This window comes from Phaethon lepturus, unplaced genomic scaffold (genome assembly GCF_000687285.1).
Source record: "Phaethon lepturus isolate BGI_N335 unplaced genomic scaffold, ASM68728v1 scaffold23244, whole genome shotgun sequence".
Lineage (NCBI taxonomy): Eukaryota > Metazoa > Chordata > Aves > Phaethontiformes > Phaethontidae > Phaethon > Phaethon lepturus.
In genome coordinates this window covers 33,707-53,105 of record NW_010537362.1, presented here as the reverse complement: position 1 = coordinate 53,105, position 19,399 = coordinate 33,707, and the positions used below count along the sequence as shown (strand labels likewise).

The window sequence follows — 19,399 nt, the reverse complement described above, 5'->3', positions numbered from 1 at the left end:
AAAAAAAAAAAAAAGAAAATGAACCTGTTAGTGCATAGCAGCAGCACGTCACCTATCTCGCATGAAATCGTACCATGTTTAGTTTATGACGAGGAAAAGGAGTTGAGGGAGGTGGAGGAAGGTATGGGGGTGGAAAAAGGGAGAGGCAGGGAAAGTTAAAAAAAAAAAAATCTCTGCCTCAGCAAAAGTTTTCATTAAAATTTTAGACAAATGATCTCTGTGTCCTTCTCCCATGCTGCCTGGGGCTCCATGCTATTTCTATGCAAATAACAACCTCGTGGTTTATATCTTATTATTTCCACCGGAGCTGCGGCGACGTGACCCGAGACGTGTGTGAGGTAGACAGCGAACGAGAGAGAGAGGGAGAGAAAGAGAAGGAGAGGGAGGGAGAGAGATGGAGTGGCTGATCGCTGAAGTGTGAAAAAATATTGTCAGGAGTGAGCGGCAAGAACAAAAAAAAAAAAATTGCAGGGATAACGTGTTTATTTCAGCCCCTCTCCCCATGTGAACCAGCACCTTTTAAAATTCATTGGGCATCAGGCGATCATGCACAATCCATCTGCTTTCACTTTATCATTTGCATTTCATGCCTCCTGGCTTTTGATGTGCTGATACTTTGATGCAGTCAGGAGACGCGCATTATCATTATTTCAATTTTCAGGGGGGTCAGCGGGCTCAGCACAGGCGCGCGCACACACTCAGAGGAGAGGAATGAAATGTCATTTCCACCTCTCCACCCCCTGCTGAAATGCAATGGTGAAGACAAAAGGGGTACGGATAAATGCAGCTGCGGTGCCCCACACGCAGAGCACCGTCCCCACCGCAGAGCATCGCACCTTTCCCCCAGGTCTCTCCCTTGCCCGTCGGTCTGGACCATAAACAAAGACAGCTTAATCGGGAGCAGAGGGAGACCTTGTACAGCTCTTGTGCAGTTTCCTTGTCACCCCTGACAGGCAACGGAGCTGAGAGAATCCTTAAACCTGCCTGATACCAGGTGTCTTACAGGGATATGCCTCCCTGCTTACAAAGCAGTGACACGGATGCAGCGAACAGCCAGCACGTGATTAGTCAACCTCCAGATCTAAACATTAGCTTCAGCTAAAAATTACATTGACCTTGAGCTCATCACTTAAGTTATAGGTTACAGTCTGGTTTTGGCAGCTGGACCTTTCCCTCTACACCTAAACCCTCAGGCTGGTTTTACATAATGATAATGAACAAGACCAGCAACAGATCTGCTGGCACGTAATGTTTGTCACAGTCGCCCTCTGCTCCCCCTGTAAATTAAGAAGAATCCAGTATTTCACAGGAAAAAAGAAAACAAGAAAAACAACACAAAACCCCAAACAACTTCCCAGAAGAAAGCCTCACTGCTCTCTGAAAGCCTAGTTGTCTCCATTGCTGCAGAAACATTTTTGCAGCGCACATTCTCTTCTTGCAGAGAGAAGACATTTTGAAGACGACGCGTATGCAGACACAAGACCACGTATAAGCTTTGTACACCATCCTCTATGAAGACAGTAATTAAAAGTCAGCAACTGAAAAAAATTGTCCCCAATGTCTGACACCTAACTGGGAAAACCTAAAGGACTATTTGCATGCAACCGTGTTAGAAAGCATTCAGTTCCAACTGTCATGCAAGTTAGCAGTTTCCTTTTATTTATTTTTGTTTCAGTTATGATGTTTCCTCAAGACCCTGCCAGCTGGACTGGCGACCTTCTAACTCCCACAAAGAAAAGCACTGACTTTGCTGCACAGGGCTCTTCTCACCATCTACTCGCTCGTTCCACAGAGAAAAACTACAATAGGTTTCCACCATGATACCCTTCTGGAGTCTTATTCACGCGGTGAAGAAGAACACATCACATATCATGCCCAAACAGCATCTGCATTCCTACAAGGGAAGACTTTGCTTAACTGGCCCCTGGCTGATAGCGACCTGACTTCTAGCCAAAGGAAAATTCAAACTGTCCATCTACGTTCAAGGGACGAGTGTTTAACAGTTTACATCTAAGAACAGGGAGACAGCGCGTAAGTGCGGAGCAGATACTGCCTCCGCGGCAGGACGATGCAAATGCATTAGCATTCACCGTTTGCTTCACACTCTCCTTACGATCTCAACCGGACTGAGCTTGGGCATTTCAGGTTAGCACTGGACATCATTTCACTACTTCAGACATACTTGTGGGACACAATTATAGCTGGATCCATTCAAGGTGGCTCTGACCAGCACTGCAGGGACTGGAAAATGAAGATCAAAGGAACTAGCAAGACACATCACACAACATCCAGGAGTAAGTGGGGATTCCCAGTCTCCCACTATTCAAGGACAGCTAAACTTATTGTGGGGTCTGGGCTTAGCTCTCTTACTGGGAAAGCTGGATAGGATGCGATAGGTTCCTCCTTTGCCTGATCTTTAGGCAGGTAGAAGTTCAGTGCCTACATAAAAAAAATACATGCCTTTCCAACAGAGCAGGGAGGAGAGCAAAGGACACATGGCATTATTCAGCCCACTGAAATTCCTGAGACTGGTAAGTCTCCCTCAGAAAGCATCTCCTTCTGCCTACGCCTGCTGACAGATGTCAAGTGCTTAATTTAGACTAAATCCTTAATTTTTAAGTGCCTAAAATTTAGTGAGATTAATCTAGCCCTATAAAAACAAACATTCACTCCATGGGTAGAGAGTGCAGTTAAACCTGGAAAGAAGAGAGCAGAATAAGAGGACTAAACAGACTGGCCCTGCCATCTGGGACACTCTGCAGGGCCCCGATTCCCAGCAAATGACAGCTGGAACCAGGCAACTTACTCCACTTCAGCAAGCACTAAACTGACTCAATTTCTTTTTAAAGGATGGATCTTCAAATGCCTCTTTTCCTTCCATTGATGCAGGTGTGTGTGATGTGTGTAAGAGATCTAACTGAGGGTGCTGCATCCTAGAGTTGATAGGATCAATGCTCCATTTTCTGTAGAGCCCCCTTTATTCAGGGGAATAATTCAACAAGAGACTATTTTCCTTTTATCTCCCATTGTCAGGCAGGCACTCCTTGAAACGCAGCTTGCGATGAAGCACAACCACCCCAGGTGCTGGAGAGTGCCCGAGAACAAAGCTGCACAATGGGGAAGGGCACTCGCACCCGCACAATCCCAACTCCCACGTAAACAAAGCCCTCAGTGAGAGGGACAAGAGCAGAGTCGGCTGTGAGCCGTGTCTGCTACAGACAAGGAGCTGGAGGCTGCGGTATTAATAGGCTTGGGGCAGCACGGGAGAAAAACCGCCTCTGGCGGGGAAAAAAAAGAAGAGCCACTTTAGTAGTGAAAGCAGAAAGTTTTCTTACAGCCCGAGTTATTCCTCCCTGCCCCCCGCAGCTAGATTTCCAGCAGGCCTGACCCCTTGAAAATCACCATCTCCGCACTCTTCCTCGGGCTTCCGTGCTCCCCCAGTATTAACGCAATACTGTGGGTGGCTGAAAGGTCGGGGTGATTCTGGCCCATGTATTTTGGGACATGGTCTCCCAGGCACTGGAAAGAGCCCCGTTTCCTCTATCGCAGTACACAGTGGGAGGGAGAATATGCCGCCCAGTCGGCGAGCTTCTCCACTTCTGTCATTTACTCATTGCACACAACCTATGTTAAAAGCTGCTTCTCCTCCTTCCCCTTCACCTGATTCATGCTCAAGCCTTTAAATCTGCAGTTCTGCCTAGGTCCCCGGCCAATCCTCAGCCAGGATGCCTGGACTAGTGCCTCTGGCTGTCAATATGATGTTCTTGTCAAGAAAAACAGGGGCATGGAAGGACTGCTTTCTGACCAGAGAGAAAAGAAAAAAGGGAACGACTGCAAAGGCATGAACATTTCACAGCTGCTGCCCTGTGTCAGTTCTTCCCCTTGATCAGGAGGAGCCCGAGAAGGGAGAAAGCAAAAGGGACCAAGTGCAATGACAGGTAGAGTGGTGGCAGCTCCTCGAGTCTCCAGCAGAACTCACAGAAACACCAACTCGATTCACATAACTCTGAAGACTAAAATGCAAGAACTTACTTTGTTGAGGGCTCCACAGCCAGTCAGGATTATATGAGAGTTCTCAACCTGGATAGTCCTCTGCCCTAGCCGAACAAGGTAAGCCCCAATTCCAATTGCCCGACATGTAACCTTAAAAAAAAAAAAAAAAAAGAAAAAAAGAAAAAAAGAAAAAAGAAATCACACTTATTTCTGTCTTACCACACAGCCAAAACCTATCGATTCAAACATCTAGATAAAACTAGGCATGTTTGTATTACAAGGTTATAAAACCTACTCTCGCTCCAAAACTCCAGAATCTACTTTTTTGTGAAACACAGTATCTGAACATATATGTATTTTATTTAAAAAAAGAGAAGCAGTAACTTACAGACTGAGCAAACATGAAGCCAAAGGATTGTTCTCTAAAAATATTTTAAATTTAGTCTGAAAGGGACCCAGCCCTGTAATGGTGCAAGTAGTGTTGCTTAAAGCCTACAGGAGCCAATTTACATCAACCAGAAGTCTGATCCCAGATGTATCTTCTGGATATCATTGCAGGATTTTTAGCTGAAAGAGACAATACAGTCTGAAGAACAGAAAGCAGTGGAGGATTACCAGGTTGATGGTGATAATACTCTCATAGGCTAAAGATGATTCTCCAGCAATCATGCCAGATCCTCTGAGGTTCTCTATTCCAAGTCCGTCTTCCTTTCCGATAATATCTGTTATCTTATACCTGAGGGAGACACATACAGCCTTTGAGTCATAAGGTCCACCGATTTGCTGAATCAGTTTGCTATGAAGAAAATGAAAAGTGACTAAATATCATTAAAGCTCCAAAGAGTAACGTGCATAAAACCCGGCCAGGACCTGCACATGGGCTCATTCTGCAGCCTTGCTGAACACCATAGACTGGTGGTACATATGAGCAGCCAAAGCAGCTCTGCAGAAAGGAAATGCCAAGGGAGAGGAATGCCCGTTGAAAAGTGTTCTTCTGTCATTCCCACAGGACGTGATGAACAGGCTGATTATAGCAAAACGGCAAGAAAGGAAACAAATGCAGCCAAAAGGAAAAAGAAATAGAACATGAGATTATAATCTTACCTTTTCTTTACTTTCTTCTTTCATGCCTTCCTTTCCCAGCATGGTCCCTTCTTACTCAGTGCTCTCAGACTGGCTTCTATCTTTTCCACTAGGCCCTTGCTAAGCAAAGTACTTGAGCATGTGCTTAAGTGCTTCACGGAAGAGAGCCACTAGTTTCCCCACCACACAGGCACGCACGCATCCCCACACCCAGCACCACAGTTTTGTTCTTTCAGAGCTTGCCAGTCTGCAAACTAGGCTTTTTTTTTTTTTTTTTCTTCCTGAGCGCAACCTCCTCCCTCTGCTCAGGAACACCACTGCAGCTGCAGTCTAGCTCTGAAAGCTTCTTTGCACCTCATCTTCAGATGTGCTGCCTTTGGGGTGTAGTTGGGAAGGTGCAGACACCTGGAGTAGACATGAGTGTGGAAAACCGCAGGCTATAAGGCACTTTAGTGCAACCACTGTAGCCCAAGCCTTCAAAATGCACAGAGGGCTTAGTCTCCGCTCAGGAACTTCCTTCAGCCTTGCTACAGAAGCCAGTTGAAAAGCAATTTTCAAAATTTAGACTGCAATTCTTTGGGCAAGAACCATTGTCCTGATCACACTGCAGGACCCTCAGTCATGACTTGGGCCTATGGCAGTAGGAGTCAACGCGGCAATACCTCAAACAAGGCATTTCATGATACAACTTCTAACTCTGCTTTCCCTGCTCTGACCAGACAACGCTACCGCTTTCTACGTATCTGGATCCTAAAGAACATCCTAGCTGAAGACAAGGACGTGACATGCATCACCTCGTATACCCAAGGATAAACAGAAAGGATAGACTTCTGACCTGTCTGTGCTTACCTGGACTCTCCATTGTCCTCCACATGTTCACAGTGAACTGAGTTCAGGGCACTGACCTTCTTATAGTCTTGAGGAGTCAGGTACAAGTACTTGTATCCCTGCAGGAAAAAAAAGTTCATTCATGTCATTCCCACCTGTAGTCCCTTCCCTATCCCCAATAACCCCTTCCAAAAACAAAGTTTCAAAGGAGCACAATTTAATTCCAGATAATGATAAGAACACCCTCTCTTAACATCAGAGCTCCAGCTGAGGTCAGTGAAAGCTAGGGATGTTTTCAATATTTAGCACTAACTCATTCTGGATGCCAATGCTGCTGCCTGAGAGATCCAGTACCAAGGAGAACTTTGGACCTAACAGTCTGGAAAATACTTACCTCACCTCTATTAAAAGCAGCTGTGTAAAAATAAGATTCTGTTGTGAGCTATTGCAGAGTTTCACCTCCGATTCCTGTGCCTCCTTACCTTGTACGGGTCATCTGGGTCTTCCCAAGCTACATGGAACATGTGCCGAATCTCCTCGGCCAAACCAATCCTGGCTCCACTGTTGGCAGCCACATAGATACGGGGGATGCCATGTGTTCGAGCAAGCTCTGAAGCCCTCAGGAACAGCACGTCCTCTTGAGGCCCAAAAGAACCTATTCGGTATGTAATGTCATTGCCAATGACAATGATATCACGGCCTTCTGGATACTCAGGGGTCTTGAGAGTCATCTTCCATGCCACCATCCCAATCTGCAATCAAAGAGCAGAGAACAACACAAACTAAATGTATACCTTCAAGATGTGAAAGAGGGGAATCACGGAGGGGCCTTTTTTATGCGTATTGTACTTCATATACTTTCTTTGAGAACTCTGATAACAGCAGCTCTGATATGTACTGCCAGTGTAGAGCACAGCTGGCAGGACTTGATTCTTTCCACACTCACTGGAGCACATCCTCCATTGCTCTCTTCCCACCCAAGACACTAATACTGGCCCTCCCTCTCCCCATTCAGGGATTTGTCAGAGGTCCAAAACCCATTCTGCAAGCCCTTCTCACAGGGTGCTGCATTTATTCCATGTGCCAGAACTCGCAGGGCGAGGATGGATGTGCTGCTGTACCGGACTTCTGACCATCTGCTTAGGCTACCCAGATATCACCCCAGAACCTCATCACCCTGGTTCTCTTTCACCTTGCCCTCATTTTAATAATCCTTATATTTCCTAACTACCTCCCTTTTTCTCCTGTCCTTCCTTTCATTCCTTTGGCTCTTCCCTTTCTCCTTCCCAAATACTGCAGCAGTTTCTTTCCAAACCTGCCTGGATAAGTAATGCTTTTTGCTGCATATTTTTCTTTTTAAAATCACCGGATGATCCCTTCTGGCCCATCTTATGGAGATCAGCAACATCTGTACCCTGCATCTCCCATCTCTCAGCTGCTGCGTATCACTGCACGAGGGAGTTGGCCATCCTGGAATGCCATTAACAGATGGAAATAGCAGCGTCCCTTGAAAGCCACATGCATCACCCAGTCTCTGCTTGCCCAAGGATCATAAGCTCTGCGTATACATTCCTCAAGCCGATTGCACATCTTCTGCAATCAGGAGGGTTGAAACTCTCATTGTGGAGACTCTGAATTCTGAACATGATGAACTAAAGCGGGAGGGGGAGAGGGGAGAAGCAGCAGATAGATATGTGCCATTTAATCCAAATCAAAATGGCACAATACACAGTGGAGATCCAATCAGCATCTGCAATAAGATATGCCATAATAGGCTCATTAAAAAAAATAAAAAGGCAGAGGGGCTAATCAAAGGGTCATTGGAAGTAAAGCAGGCAGCAATCCAAAAATATTACACCCGGCTACCAGCAGATCGGTCCCTTACACCTCCCCTTTTGAGAGCTGAGATTGCAAGTTAACAGAATGATGGTGTTTCAGCCCATCTTCTCCTCGGTCTCAGTTTTATCTACTGTTGTTTTGACTGGTACGTCATAAGGGATTAATTTGTTTGCCTCTGAATATTTGCAGATTTACAATTACATCTTAGCACCTAACTGCAGCGTTTGGAAGAGAGAGATACTGTAGCAATTTCAAAGATAGGAGCATAAATCCCCAAAAAATCAGTGGGATGCTTTGCTATAATACCAGTATTATTGCAAAATTAAAGGGAAAAGTTGTAATGCTGTAGAACAACTGGATGCAGCTGTGGGTCAGGCACACAGACCAAAAGTGTGTGCAAAGAGACCAGGGGTCAGACAGACAACCAGTCCAGAGTCTGGAAGAACCACCCCATTCATCCCAAACCAACCTACAGAGCCAAAGGCGTTCATTGGACTTCTGCTCTTCTACTGATGGACTTTCACAGAAAGAATCACAGAATCACTAAGGTTGGAAAGGACCTTCAAGATCATCAAGTCCAACCATTAATCCAGCACCACCATGTTCCCTAAACCATGTCCTGAAGCGCCACATCCACACGTTTTTTGAACACTTCCAGAGATGGCGACTCCACCATCTCCCTGGGCAGCCTGTTCCAATGCCTGACCACCCCCTCAGTGAAGAAATTTTTCCTAATATCCAATCTAAACCTCCTCTGGCACAACTTGAGGCCATTTCCTCTCGTCCTATCACTAGTTACTTGGGAGAAGAGGCCAACACCCTCGTCGCCACAACCCCCTTTCAGGTAGTTGTAGAGAGCGAAAACTTACTTTTTCATAGCAGAAAAAGTAAGAATAAAGGTGAAAAAAGGAGAAGAAAAGTCAGCTTTGTCCTTCTGACCTGTGGCAGGAAAAGAGATGCCAGGGGCTGGATATTGTGTCCCTGTTCTAATGCTCAACTGTGGGCAAGCCTGCAATTAGGAACAGCCAGTTAAAAAAGTCTGCAAATCCAAAGTTAAAGGCTTCAAGATTAGCCTCTAAGAAATAAGGGGTGCCTGTCTATACCCCATCACCTGCTGCAGCTCAGTTCTTTACTGTATTTTACAGGCTTTTTTTTTTCCTGCCTTAACTAAAATTCTTAAGAGAGCACTTAGCAAATCTTGCTGATACCACCTCAGAAACCAGCTTTAGTTATTGGTAGAAACCCAAAGGGAAGATGGGATAATATTCTCTTTAAAACTGCACCATGAACTTCTTCCAAAGTAGCACAGAAGTAACGCTAATTTACAGGTTTTTGCCTAAGTAGTCATTTCCTTACAGCTACACTGATGCCATCAGCCAGGACCGCACCGGGAAGCTTCCAGCGCCAGCACATGAACACAAGGCGCACGAGCAATGGCAGAAACGCTCAGGCTTTGTACTTGCTAAACACTGCAGTGAACTGCACGACAGAAACACATAAAGACCCTGCCAGAAACCTACAGAATAACCACAACATACTGAAAGTAAAAACCTAGCACCCTCCGCTCACATGTGAGGCAGATGAATTAATGCTTGCTCCAGGGCTTAGGGTCTAGCGACCAAGCTCGGTGAGTCTCCAGGGCTGGTCCCATAGTCCGTCTCGCCTATCAAGATGCAAGAGATTTTCCTCCCTTTCATCAGCTTGATGATTTTTGACAGTTCAGAAAACAGGCAAATAAAGAGAATTTCCTATTTAGAAAATTCAGATTGTAGCCCAAGTCTCGGAATAGTTCCCTAACCAGAGATAGTGTATCCTCTCCATAAATAAAATCCCTTTTGTTAATACTCACTAGTAAAACAGAAAAAACTATCTAGCCAGGGCATCATAAACACAAACTCTTGAAAATAGTTTATAGCTGATAAATATGGAGCAGCCATATGCTGTTTAAGAAAAGAAGAATTAAATGCACCACTTTATTAACGTGTGTGTCTTTTTGCCTCCCCAATAACATAGCGTGTTTTTTGCCATTTATGCAGTAATAAAAATCACAGGACACAACTACGGTTTTATTTGCTATGAACAATGTAGATTCTGTTTAAATTTATGGGCAGTGGAGGATAGCTTTCTATTTTAGAAAAGAAAAAAAAAAAAAAAAAGATGAGATTTTTAAGTTAACGGCAGCATGCCAAAAAAAAAAGGAGAGTTCACAGGTTAATTAGACAGGCTGAGCTAATCACCTAAGAGCACTGTCAGAACAATAATGGGTGATGGTAAGCGGCACTGGCTTCAAAACAGGCTCTTTTTAAGAGCCAGCACAGTTTGGAAGGGCTTCTCCTGCACAGCTCTATTCCCAGCACACCCGGGAATGAAGGAGGAAAAAATAAAAGCAGGAAGCGTCTTATTTAACTGTTTTTATGTTGGCAAAATGATTTGTGCCACAGTATTTCCATAAGAAGTGGGACCATTATTCTCCTGTACGAACACATTTGGTTTGAAAAGTATCACTGGACAGAACGTGAAAATCAAACCAGATGAATTATTCACAACCTCCGATCAGAAGTGATCATTATTTCTGATGTTCCAAACTGTGATTAGGATTCAGTACTCAGATGTCATTTGCTCCCTGAATAGCACCAGCAATGCAGAATTGCATGACACACATATATTACACACAAGTTTTATATATATAATTTTATACACACCTTCTCCCACTAGATCTTTGGCTTAATGTAACCATTAACAGACAGTAAAAACATGATATTAACTAACGTTCATTTTCATGGCGCTCATAAATGCCATTAGTTTGACACACAGTGTCAACACTAATCATGGCCTAAAATTAACACCAAAATTGACTTCAACATTAATTGCGCTATCGATGTGAACAGTAATACACACACTGAGGCAGTTACAAATTGACTGCTAGTGGCAGCCGGAGCTGTTGACAACAGGCACCGAGGGGAATGGGGAAGAAACTGATCCCAAGTCTCCGTCCTGAAAGCACGACAGACTGCAAACGAAGGGCAGCCAGCGTGAATGGTGGCCGGTCTTCGGGCAGAGGGAGCTTTTAAGCCTCTTTCTAGCAGGATCTGTAATTCCTGGAGAAGCACAGCTGACAAAACCTGATGTAAACGAGAACAGCTTATTATTTGACAGCTTCTCCACTTGAGCCATGCCAATTGTCCTGGATTATTCTATTTCTCTCACAACAAGGATGCTACTTGAACCTAGGTACTTCATGCCATGCTTCATTTTATTTATGTGCAAATTTGGAAACCTGAATGCGGGTCTTGAAATCTCTAAGTAGGACAACTGAACTTCGAGAACCCTGGCAACTATTTTGTCGCGTTTCCAATCTATTGCATCTGTTTCGCGTTTAAGTTTTACATACGTTAAAAAATCCCAAACGTTAATACATGTCAGTATTTATTCCATACAAAAGTTATAATAAGAAAGCAAATGCAACAGTTGTAGCGGTCTAGCAGGTGAGCACTGGAAATGCTGAAGCTGAACATTAATGAAAGCACATTTCGCCCCCGCTGTGCACGCGTGTTCTGACCTTGTTAAATCAAGAAACACGTGTGTGCTTTAGTCCCCCTCCACAACCTCTGTCTTTTCTGGAGGTAAACCAGGGTCCACTGATGCCTGGGTGGCTGAATCACCCTGCTGCATTGCTGTGGACAAGGCGTGTTTTATAAAGGGAACAAACACATCCCAGGAAATTTTACTTGACGCAGACACAGCAATTTTGGTACTTCATCCTTCGAATCTGATGCCCAGAACTTCAGATCTAAAAGAGAGACACTCTGCACTTACACCATGACCAAAAGCTGTAGAATTTTTATCTTCGGCATGAACCAACTCCCAGGAAAAGGGCATGATGCACGTGGTTTGCCAGAGGCATTCGGACTCAATGCCTCGACAAGGGTGGAGTGCCAAAACCCAGGATTCCTTCATTCTCTTCTTGGCTCTGAAAAAGGTGTCATTTAGCGATCAAAGCAGTGGTCGCAGGCAGCACAGCCAAGCACACGCTGGCATGGCTCTTCTGAACAGCACGCGGCCAAGCGGATGAGAGATGGGAAGAAACGGTTCCAGGATGAGACACGGCAAAGGCCTGCTCACAAAAAGGCGAAAAAAGGCGTCGTGCAGTACAGTGGACTGAAGAAGGTGTGAATCTGTACTCTCTTGGTTCCCCGCACCAGACCAAAGGGCACGTGGATGGCAAGCCAGGAAGCAAACCAGCGAAAGGCTGGCTGATCTTCAGGGAAAGCCGATGGATACACAGAGCACCAGAAGGAAAGCTCATAAAAACCCGTTAAAGACAGTGTAAAAGCAGTTTTTACTGCACACACATCTGTGTTTCAAGGTATGAAGCTTGCACAGTGTCTCTTGGGGACAGCAAAAGGCATAATGCCAAACCCAAACCAAAGTCTCCAGGAAATTCAAGCTCCTGCTGCAAGCCCACAAAAGCAACCGTGAGCAATGCTGCCAGCTTTTTCACCAAAACAAAACCATTTTTAATGAAGCTTTCCAAACTAAACAATAAATGTCTTTTCCCTGGGTAGATTGCAAGGCTTGAAAACTTCAACTGAAATAGTTTGCATCTGCTGAAGTTACAGACAGATGAAGATATATTACAGAGAGCGACGGATAACCTTCATTAGGAGCTTTCTCGTAGGCAAGAACTTTCTTGTCTACAGCATCCATATTATCCATATACACGATGTATTCAAACGTATAGATTAAAATATAGAATAAAACTTTTTGCACCACCACTTACATCTCTGATCTAGTAATGCATGTATTTGAGGATTTTAAAACCCTCCAAGAAATTTGGAGTTCTTGTTGCTCTTTGAATAAGACATGATTTGGGCAGTCACTGATTTCAGCATCCTCCGAGAGCCTCACCTGTGATGCGTGGGGTTATTTCCTGCCAAGAATTCAATTTTTGTAAACAGTTAATAAATACCACAAACACCTCTTAGAGGTGTGATTTGAGTGTAAACATTTGATAAAAGTCAGAATTAAAAGAAAGGTAACAAAACTAAGTTTCTGTATTTGCTCAATAGCATTATGAAATTCAACAGTCATATCTGATTAAAATCACCTAAACCACCACCAACAAAAAATAATCTGTTCAATGGATTTCCTTATAACCTTCCAAAAACTCATCTTTTAAATAATTGTGATAAATTCTAGCTCAAGGGTATATCTTAGAGGCTCATACCCTCTGGTTCCATAAGGAAAACCACTTCAAACCTTGATCTTCTAGTATTGCTATAGCATACATGTATCTTTTTAAAAATCAGGTCATTGGAGACACTGCGTCTACAACACGGTGAGAAATAGCACATTGGAAATACTGATCTGCATTAATATTAACCCTTCCATCAATTCAAGGCATTACAGAGTACTCCTGCTTGACTGTACAACCCCTGTTCAGCAAAGGAGATGCTCCATATACACTGTGACACGCATCCACCCCAACTCTCGGAGTTCAAAAGATGCCCCCACACCAGTCCCATCCTCCCGTGCACTCACCTGCTACTCTTAAAGTTACATTAAATGATCTAGGCATGTAAGTGAGAAAAAAAAATTAGCTGTCAGTGATGCTAGGAGGACCTTCTTTTAATTATATCATATTCCACTTGTCACAAGACATTCCACCTTTTACTGAAAGTAACACTCTCCAGTCCATGACAAAAACGTGTTCTGTCTTGATCCCTACCCCCACGTCTTGTCGTGACCTCCGAGCATCTCATTGACAGGGGCTAAAATTATTCTGCCAAAGGAGGATCACCTTCTGAAATTGCATCATGAGTATTTCAGATGAGGAGTCGCCACTTGCTGCGCAGCACAAATAGTTGTCCAGCTTCCCTGTTATTTAAACCCATTCCTACTGCCAGAAGAGCCTTCAGGTCAGAATTGTTCCCAAAACTCACCAAGAAGAAAGGTTGCGAAACTCAAAGAGAAACAACTATTTTTACAGTAATCTCTGGGAAAAATAGTGGTGGGGCAGGGGGGAGAAGACGCACGAGTGTTTTCCTTCACCTTCACGTTAATTCACTGACTTTGCCATCACCCATCCTCTGCTTTTCTCAAGTACTTACCATCCACCACAAGTAGCCCAGCGGATGTTTTAATACCCTGTGCCTGTCATAAAATGCAGGAACATGGGGTGACAAAGCAGAACATGCAGTTCAACTATTAAGCTTTGCTTGTATAAAATTCATTAGCTACACCTTTCAGCCCCAGGCAATCCAGGGAGCTGCCGAAGCAGAGTTTCGGCAGCCCTCTGCCCGCTGCCGTCCTGAATTTCACCTGGCCAAGCCTTCCCACGTTCACAAGAAAGGGTTCCTGCCAACGCTCCAGCTAACAGCTCTGATTATGGATTATTTCTGATCCTCATGCTACTGAGAAGGAAAAACTGTGACATCTAGTGCCAATAGGGAAAATGACACATTTTACATGGACACTGCGTGAGACGGAGATGAAGGGTAACGCGGGATGTTGCTTCAGGCACTCCTTACGCTCACTTTCTCCTTGTCCTTGAAGATTAGTCAGGTTTTATCAGTGGATGGTGCAAGTCCTAGTGCCAGAGGATCACGGTAAATTGTAGTCAAAATACATAAAGTGCTATAGAAAAGTATCAGAATGCCCAGCTCAAGAATGACAAGTAATATATTGAGTTCTCCAACAGGCTGAGGGAATTACCTTTTCACACTAAGATTTCAGCTAATATGCTAATCTTCGGAACAAAGCTGCCTTCAATGGGCATTTGAAGAGGGTGTCACTGCATCACAGGATGTGTCTTCAGCAGAGCTACTGCAACCAACACATTTTTAAATACTGTGCGCGTTGCCATACGCTTCTGAACTCTAGTCCCGTTCACTTGTCTGTGTTCACACAATTTCTGACTCTTTCAGAGACTTCCCCATTTTAGCACAGCCGGGTAACTACAGAGCAACATCAGCGGCTTAGATGACACGCAGGACAGAGGTGAGCTCCAGGGCAGAAGGCTCCCAGAGGACAGCCATCGGTTCCTCTTCCGCTGTCAAACAGGGTGAGGTGCTGCATCCTTTAAACCCATCCCTCCCAGTATTAGTGTAGAAAGTCCCAATCACACACCTCTACCCCACACACCCAGTGAAGATCTTAGCCAGAAACACCAAAGATTGTGCCACTAAAAAAAATGGGCTTCCACTTAAAAAAAAAAAAATAGCAGAAATATTAAAAGACTTGTGTTATAATCTAGATAAGCATCCAGGCTGTGGTATGAAAAAACTTTCTTCTTAAAGACACTTTAGAGTAAAATGCATGAGATTACAAACAACTACAAGTGGATTTTTTTCCTCCCACCTATATAAACTCTGTACCTTTCAATGGTCCGTGTCTATGTTATGAGTCAGACTGGAGTCAGGCTGAGCATCCACCTCTGGCGCTTCGTCCTTGATACACTCACAGTTGTACCATAAATTATACCCCACTTGTCCCACAGTCTATTCTTTAGTCAGGCGCATTAGAAGGGCGCTATCAACTGGTGTTTGATTCTGCTGATAAAACACTGTTGTCTTCAACTCCCTTCTATACCTGCTGGCTCTGAGAATTATTTACAAACTGTTCTCAACTTTTTAGCGTGGCACGTTTAGTCTTGTCAAGGGTGTTGGCTTACTGAAATCCTCTGGTAGCAGACAGGGCTTATCAGAACAGTCTCACATGTGAGCAGAGGTGTCAAAGCAGCCAGACTAGTAATAGAGGACAAAAAAAACCCCACGTAACTAGAGACCAGGACACAGTTCACAAGCTTAACAGGAAGGATCCAGAATAGAAACCACCTAGCAGAAAGCTCCAGGCAACATCCAGGTTTCTGTCCGCAGTCCAAAGAAAGAGCCGATGCACTTCGGGAAGAACTCTGGCTGCACTGAGCGGACAAGAGGTTGGAAAAAGGCCCTGCATTAGGGACGTCTTCTGTGCCGCAGGAGTAGGCGGCAGGGCCAGCAGCACTGCAAGCTCCCCCGCGTGGCACTGACAAGACAGAGGATCCTCTGCTCAGAAGGAGCAAGCACTGTCTAAGAATAAATAGCAAGTTGTATTTTCATGGTCCATTAAATCCTTGGCTTCTTTGTGGAGACTACTAGCAAAGAGATAATTACTGCCAAATGAGGTGGTGGGCTACGTGAAGTAGTCGCAAGCTAAGCAGAGAAAAACCTCTTGTATTGTGAAAGTTCTTGAGAATTCCCATTTCACAGATTTTCCTGAAAACACAGACAGGTTAGCCCAGAATGCTGCTTGCAAACTCTGAGAGGGCAGGAGAAACTCAGCTTCGAGCTCCTTCTCTGCCCCACATTAGAGCAGGGGTTGGAACTTTGCTTGTTGACAACCAGCTGAACACGCTGACCACAAATCTCCTGGATTTTATGCTGGTTTCTCAATTTCGCCTGCTAGCTAAAACAATTAGGGCACTCAGCTCAGTTGAATACTTTAAGAGGAAGAGTGTCTTGATCCCAAGAAAATGTAATTGTTCATACCCCGTAGCACAGCTCCAACAGGAAAGACAAGCCCTACCTCAGAACAGCCGATACCACGATGGTAAGCCACTCACCTGCAATGGGGGAACAGCTGTGTGCGAGTCTCCGATCTAGAACAAGTAGAACAGTAATAGGAACCTAAATGCACTAAACAGCAGCTGTATTTACAGAAGTTTTCAACAAAAATTTCTTCTTTAGTAAAAAAGACATGATGTACAATCTCTCAAAAGAGTTTGGATTCAGAAAATCAGCAACTTTTGCTGGGAAGAAAGCGGGGGGGGGGGGGGCAGAACAAAACACCTTTACTTGGAAAGATCCTACCAAGCGCTCCCCATCTGTCAGCTCACTGGGAACTGGGAACAGCTCACACCTCTGCATCTCTGGGGCACAGACTCCATTGGCACAGACTACCAAGGGTTACTAACCAAAACCGGGGGAATGCTGTATAACATAATATCCAGCACTTACTTAGCAAGTACAAATTCAAACACTCTTAAAACATATTTGTCTAACTTATCCTCATAACACCCCAAAGCAGTCCCATCTCATTAGGATATGAACAAAGTGAAGCAGTGAAAACTTGGACTAAGGCTACCGAGCAAGCCACTGCAAAGCTGGGGAACTTCAGCTTCCCACTGTACTCATCTCTCTTGGGACCATCTCCCCCGGAACACGATTTTCAGTGCACATGGGCTTCTGGCATTTTGAAGTCAAATACATCTATCCGAGGACAAAACTCTTCCTTAACAAATTCGAACGAGTTTAGAGAGTTGATGAAACATGCCATGCTTTGAGAACAGCTCACCATTGTATCATATGGAAGAAGAGCAGAACCAATTAATATTTTCTCCTGCTCCTCGTGGCTTGTCTCCTCTTCCTATGCAACACTACCAGCTACTGCCACAGAGATGGATTACCCCAAGGATCTTTGCTTCCTGGCAGATAGGATGCTGTATTTCTCTGCCCAGATGCTATGCAGACTGATTCTCAAAAAAAAGCAGAACGGATCCACTTACAGCCTTAACAAAGAAAAGGCTTATGCTCTGAATTTATCTAGCTTCCTGTCTCTTCCTTCTCCACCCCTGCAGCCATCTTCTTTGGAAAGAGAAACTTGAGCGCACACGTTTGTGAAAATTTGAACAGAATTAAACCATAAAAGTCTGAAGTCAGCTCAGCAGACAAAGAAAGTGCAGCATGGAGGAATGAGTCTGTTCGGCAGCTCATCACCTCCTGAATGTCACCTGTCCTTCAGATTGCTGCTGGAACCTCTTCCGCAGATCGCCCGCTCTCACCTGTGAATGAGTGCCATTGTGTGCAGCGGCTATTGGGAACAGGATTCAATACCAAAGCCTCAACCCTCACTCCAGCTGCGCATGGTCCTACAGCGACTCGCCCCGCTGCAGACGGGCCGGGCTGACAGCTTAGCACTACCCGCCGCGAGCTGCACGCCTCTCTGGGCTCCCCGAGACCCCGAACCCTGGGCGGGGATCTCATCGCCGCGGCCAGCACCCTCACCTCGTTTCTGGGAAGTCATTAAAAAGCAGGTTAGAGTCTGCCATATACCTCCACAAGGAGTGGTCTTCAGCAGCCAGACTGAAAAATGTGGGGGGAACATCCTATTTTCCCCTTGTTTATCTCACTTTCCAGTGACTCCTCGGCGTAACGACCACAGAACCTGTGCATTAGATAACAACACCATGCACTCCACAACAGCCGTGTCATTTCTGTACAGATTGAGCACAAATAAGTCTACCAAGGGTTAAAAAAGCCTCCTAATTTTTTTTGGTGGTCTTTGGGTACAGAATCTTTTATAATAAGACTATTTGTATTCATACTGGCAGAGTAAACACTACATGTTCATGCCCAGGCAGCTCTGTGCTTGTAATTTCAGCAAGAACAGAGCTACGTCCCTGAGGGACTTCGCTATTTCCCCAGCCACCATCCACTCAAACGCTAAATGAGAGCAGAGAAAGAGAGAGGGATGATGGCATAAGCCTCCACAGCACCGCAGCCTCAGCTTTCACTAAGAATGCAGGGAATAGCTCATTTCAAGTTTAATTATACTAGTTAAAACATTTCTCCTATAGGCCAGCAAAAGAAAAAGACACAGTGCTCCCATAGTCGCCATTTACTGATTAGGTTCAATTTGAAAACATCATATTCAAAACCCTCCCCTGACAAGACACATGCAGTAAATAGTGATGAAAACCCCTATTTCCTCTCATCGCTATACTTGACGTTTTTGAACGAAGCTTTTGCAAATCTTATGTTACCTATCTAGTAAAAGGACGGTGCTAGTTCAATGATGCCGAGAAAAAAACAAATGATACCACCACTTACAACAGTTCAAATTTAAATTACTGTAGGAACATTCACTTATTGAACCCCACCTAGGCTAGGCAAAAAAAATAAACACATCCTCTGCTAGTTAGCTTTATTCTCCAGTCATTTCGACGGTGCAATCTTTGGCTTGCTTAGGTAAAAGCCCACCACAACAGTACAATCTCCTCCTGCTTGAGCTGCAGGAGTAACTACATTACCCCAACAGCATTAGCAGGTTGTTAGTCTCGAGTAAATCATTCACTAGAGGGGGATGTTGCACACACCTTGCCAGTGTGCTACACAAACTGCATGGTGAGTATTTAAATGGAAACCATAAAATTGGTTTTTCATTTTTTAAGTGAATTAAAACATTTCTGTTTAGTCTTGTAAAACATATTTTGCTCAAATATAAATCCCAGTTACCTAGAATAGCTGAATGAGCACTTTTTAATTATGAACGAAAAACAGCATAGGCACAGGTTTGAAATGGAATCATCATTTACTACTGAGGTTAAAACACCCATTGTATGGAAGGTATTAATTTTTAATGAAACAAAAAATCTCATTTTCAAGGGAGAGATTTCATCTGTGAAAGACTGAATGAATAGATTTTGTGCCTGGCTGGTAAATTTTTATTACAATTGTCAAACCTAGTCCAAAACACAATATACTGCAGGACATGGAAAGAAAAGTAGCGTTAAAGAAAGTGCAACTTGCCTCATTTCCTCCCGGCAGCCTGTTCATGTGCACGAGCTGGCCCTGATCATCCAACACCAATTCAGTGTACGTTAGTATGTCAGAAGGCA

At 44.4% G+C, this 19,399-nt stretch overlaps 1 protein-coding gene across 1 annotated transcript in view; it reads right to left on the bottom strand.

Moving 5' to 3' along the window:
• Positions 1-19,399, bottom strand: part of LOC104620299 (acetyl-CoA carboxylase-like) — a gene marked incomplete at both ends in the record, with an annotated part of 78,895 nt that overhangs the window by 26,148 nt on the left and 33,348 nt on the right. The window contains 5 exon segments of the mRNA XM_010286477.1: positions 4,033-4,143; positions 4,609-4,729; positions 5,926-6,023; positions 6,387-6,656; positions 19,311-19,399. The exon segment at positions 19,311-19,399 is cut by the window's right edge and continues 31 nt beyond it. Coding sequence (XP_010284779.1) covers positions 4,033-4,143; positions 4,609-4,729; positions 5,926-6,023; positions 6,387-6,656; positions 19,311-19,399 — 689 coding nt within the window.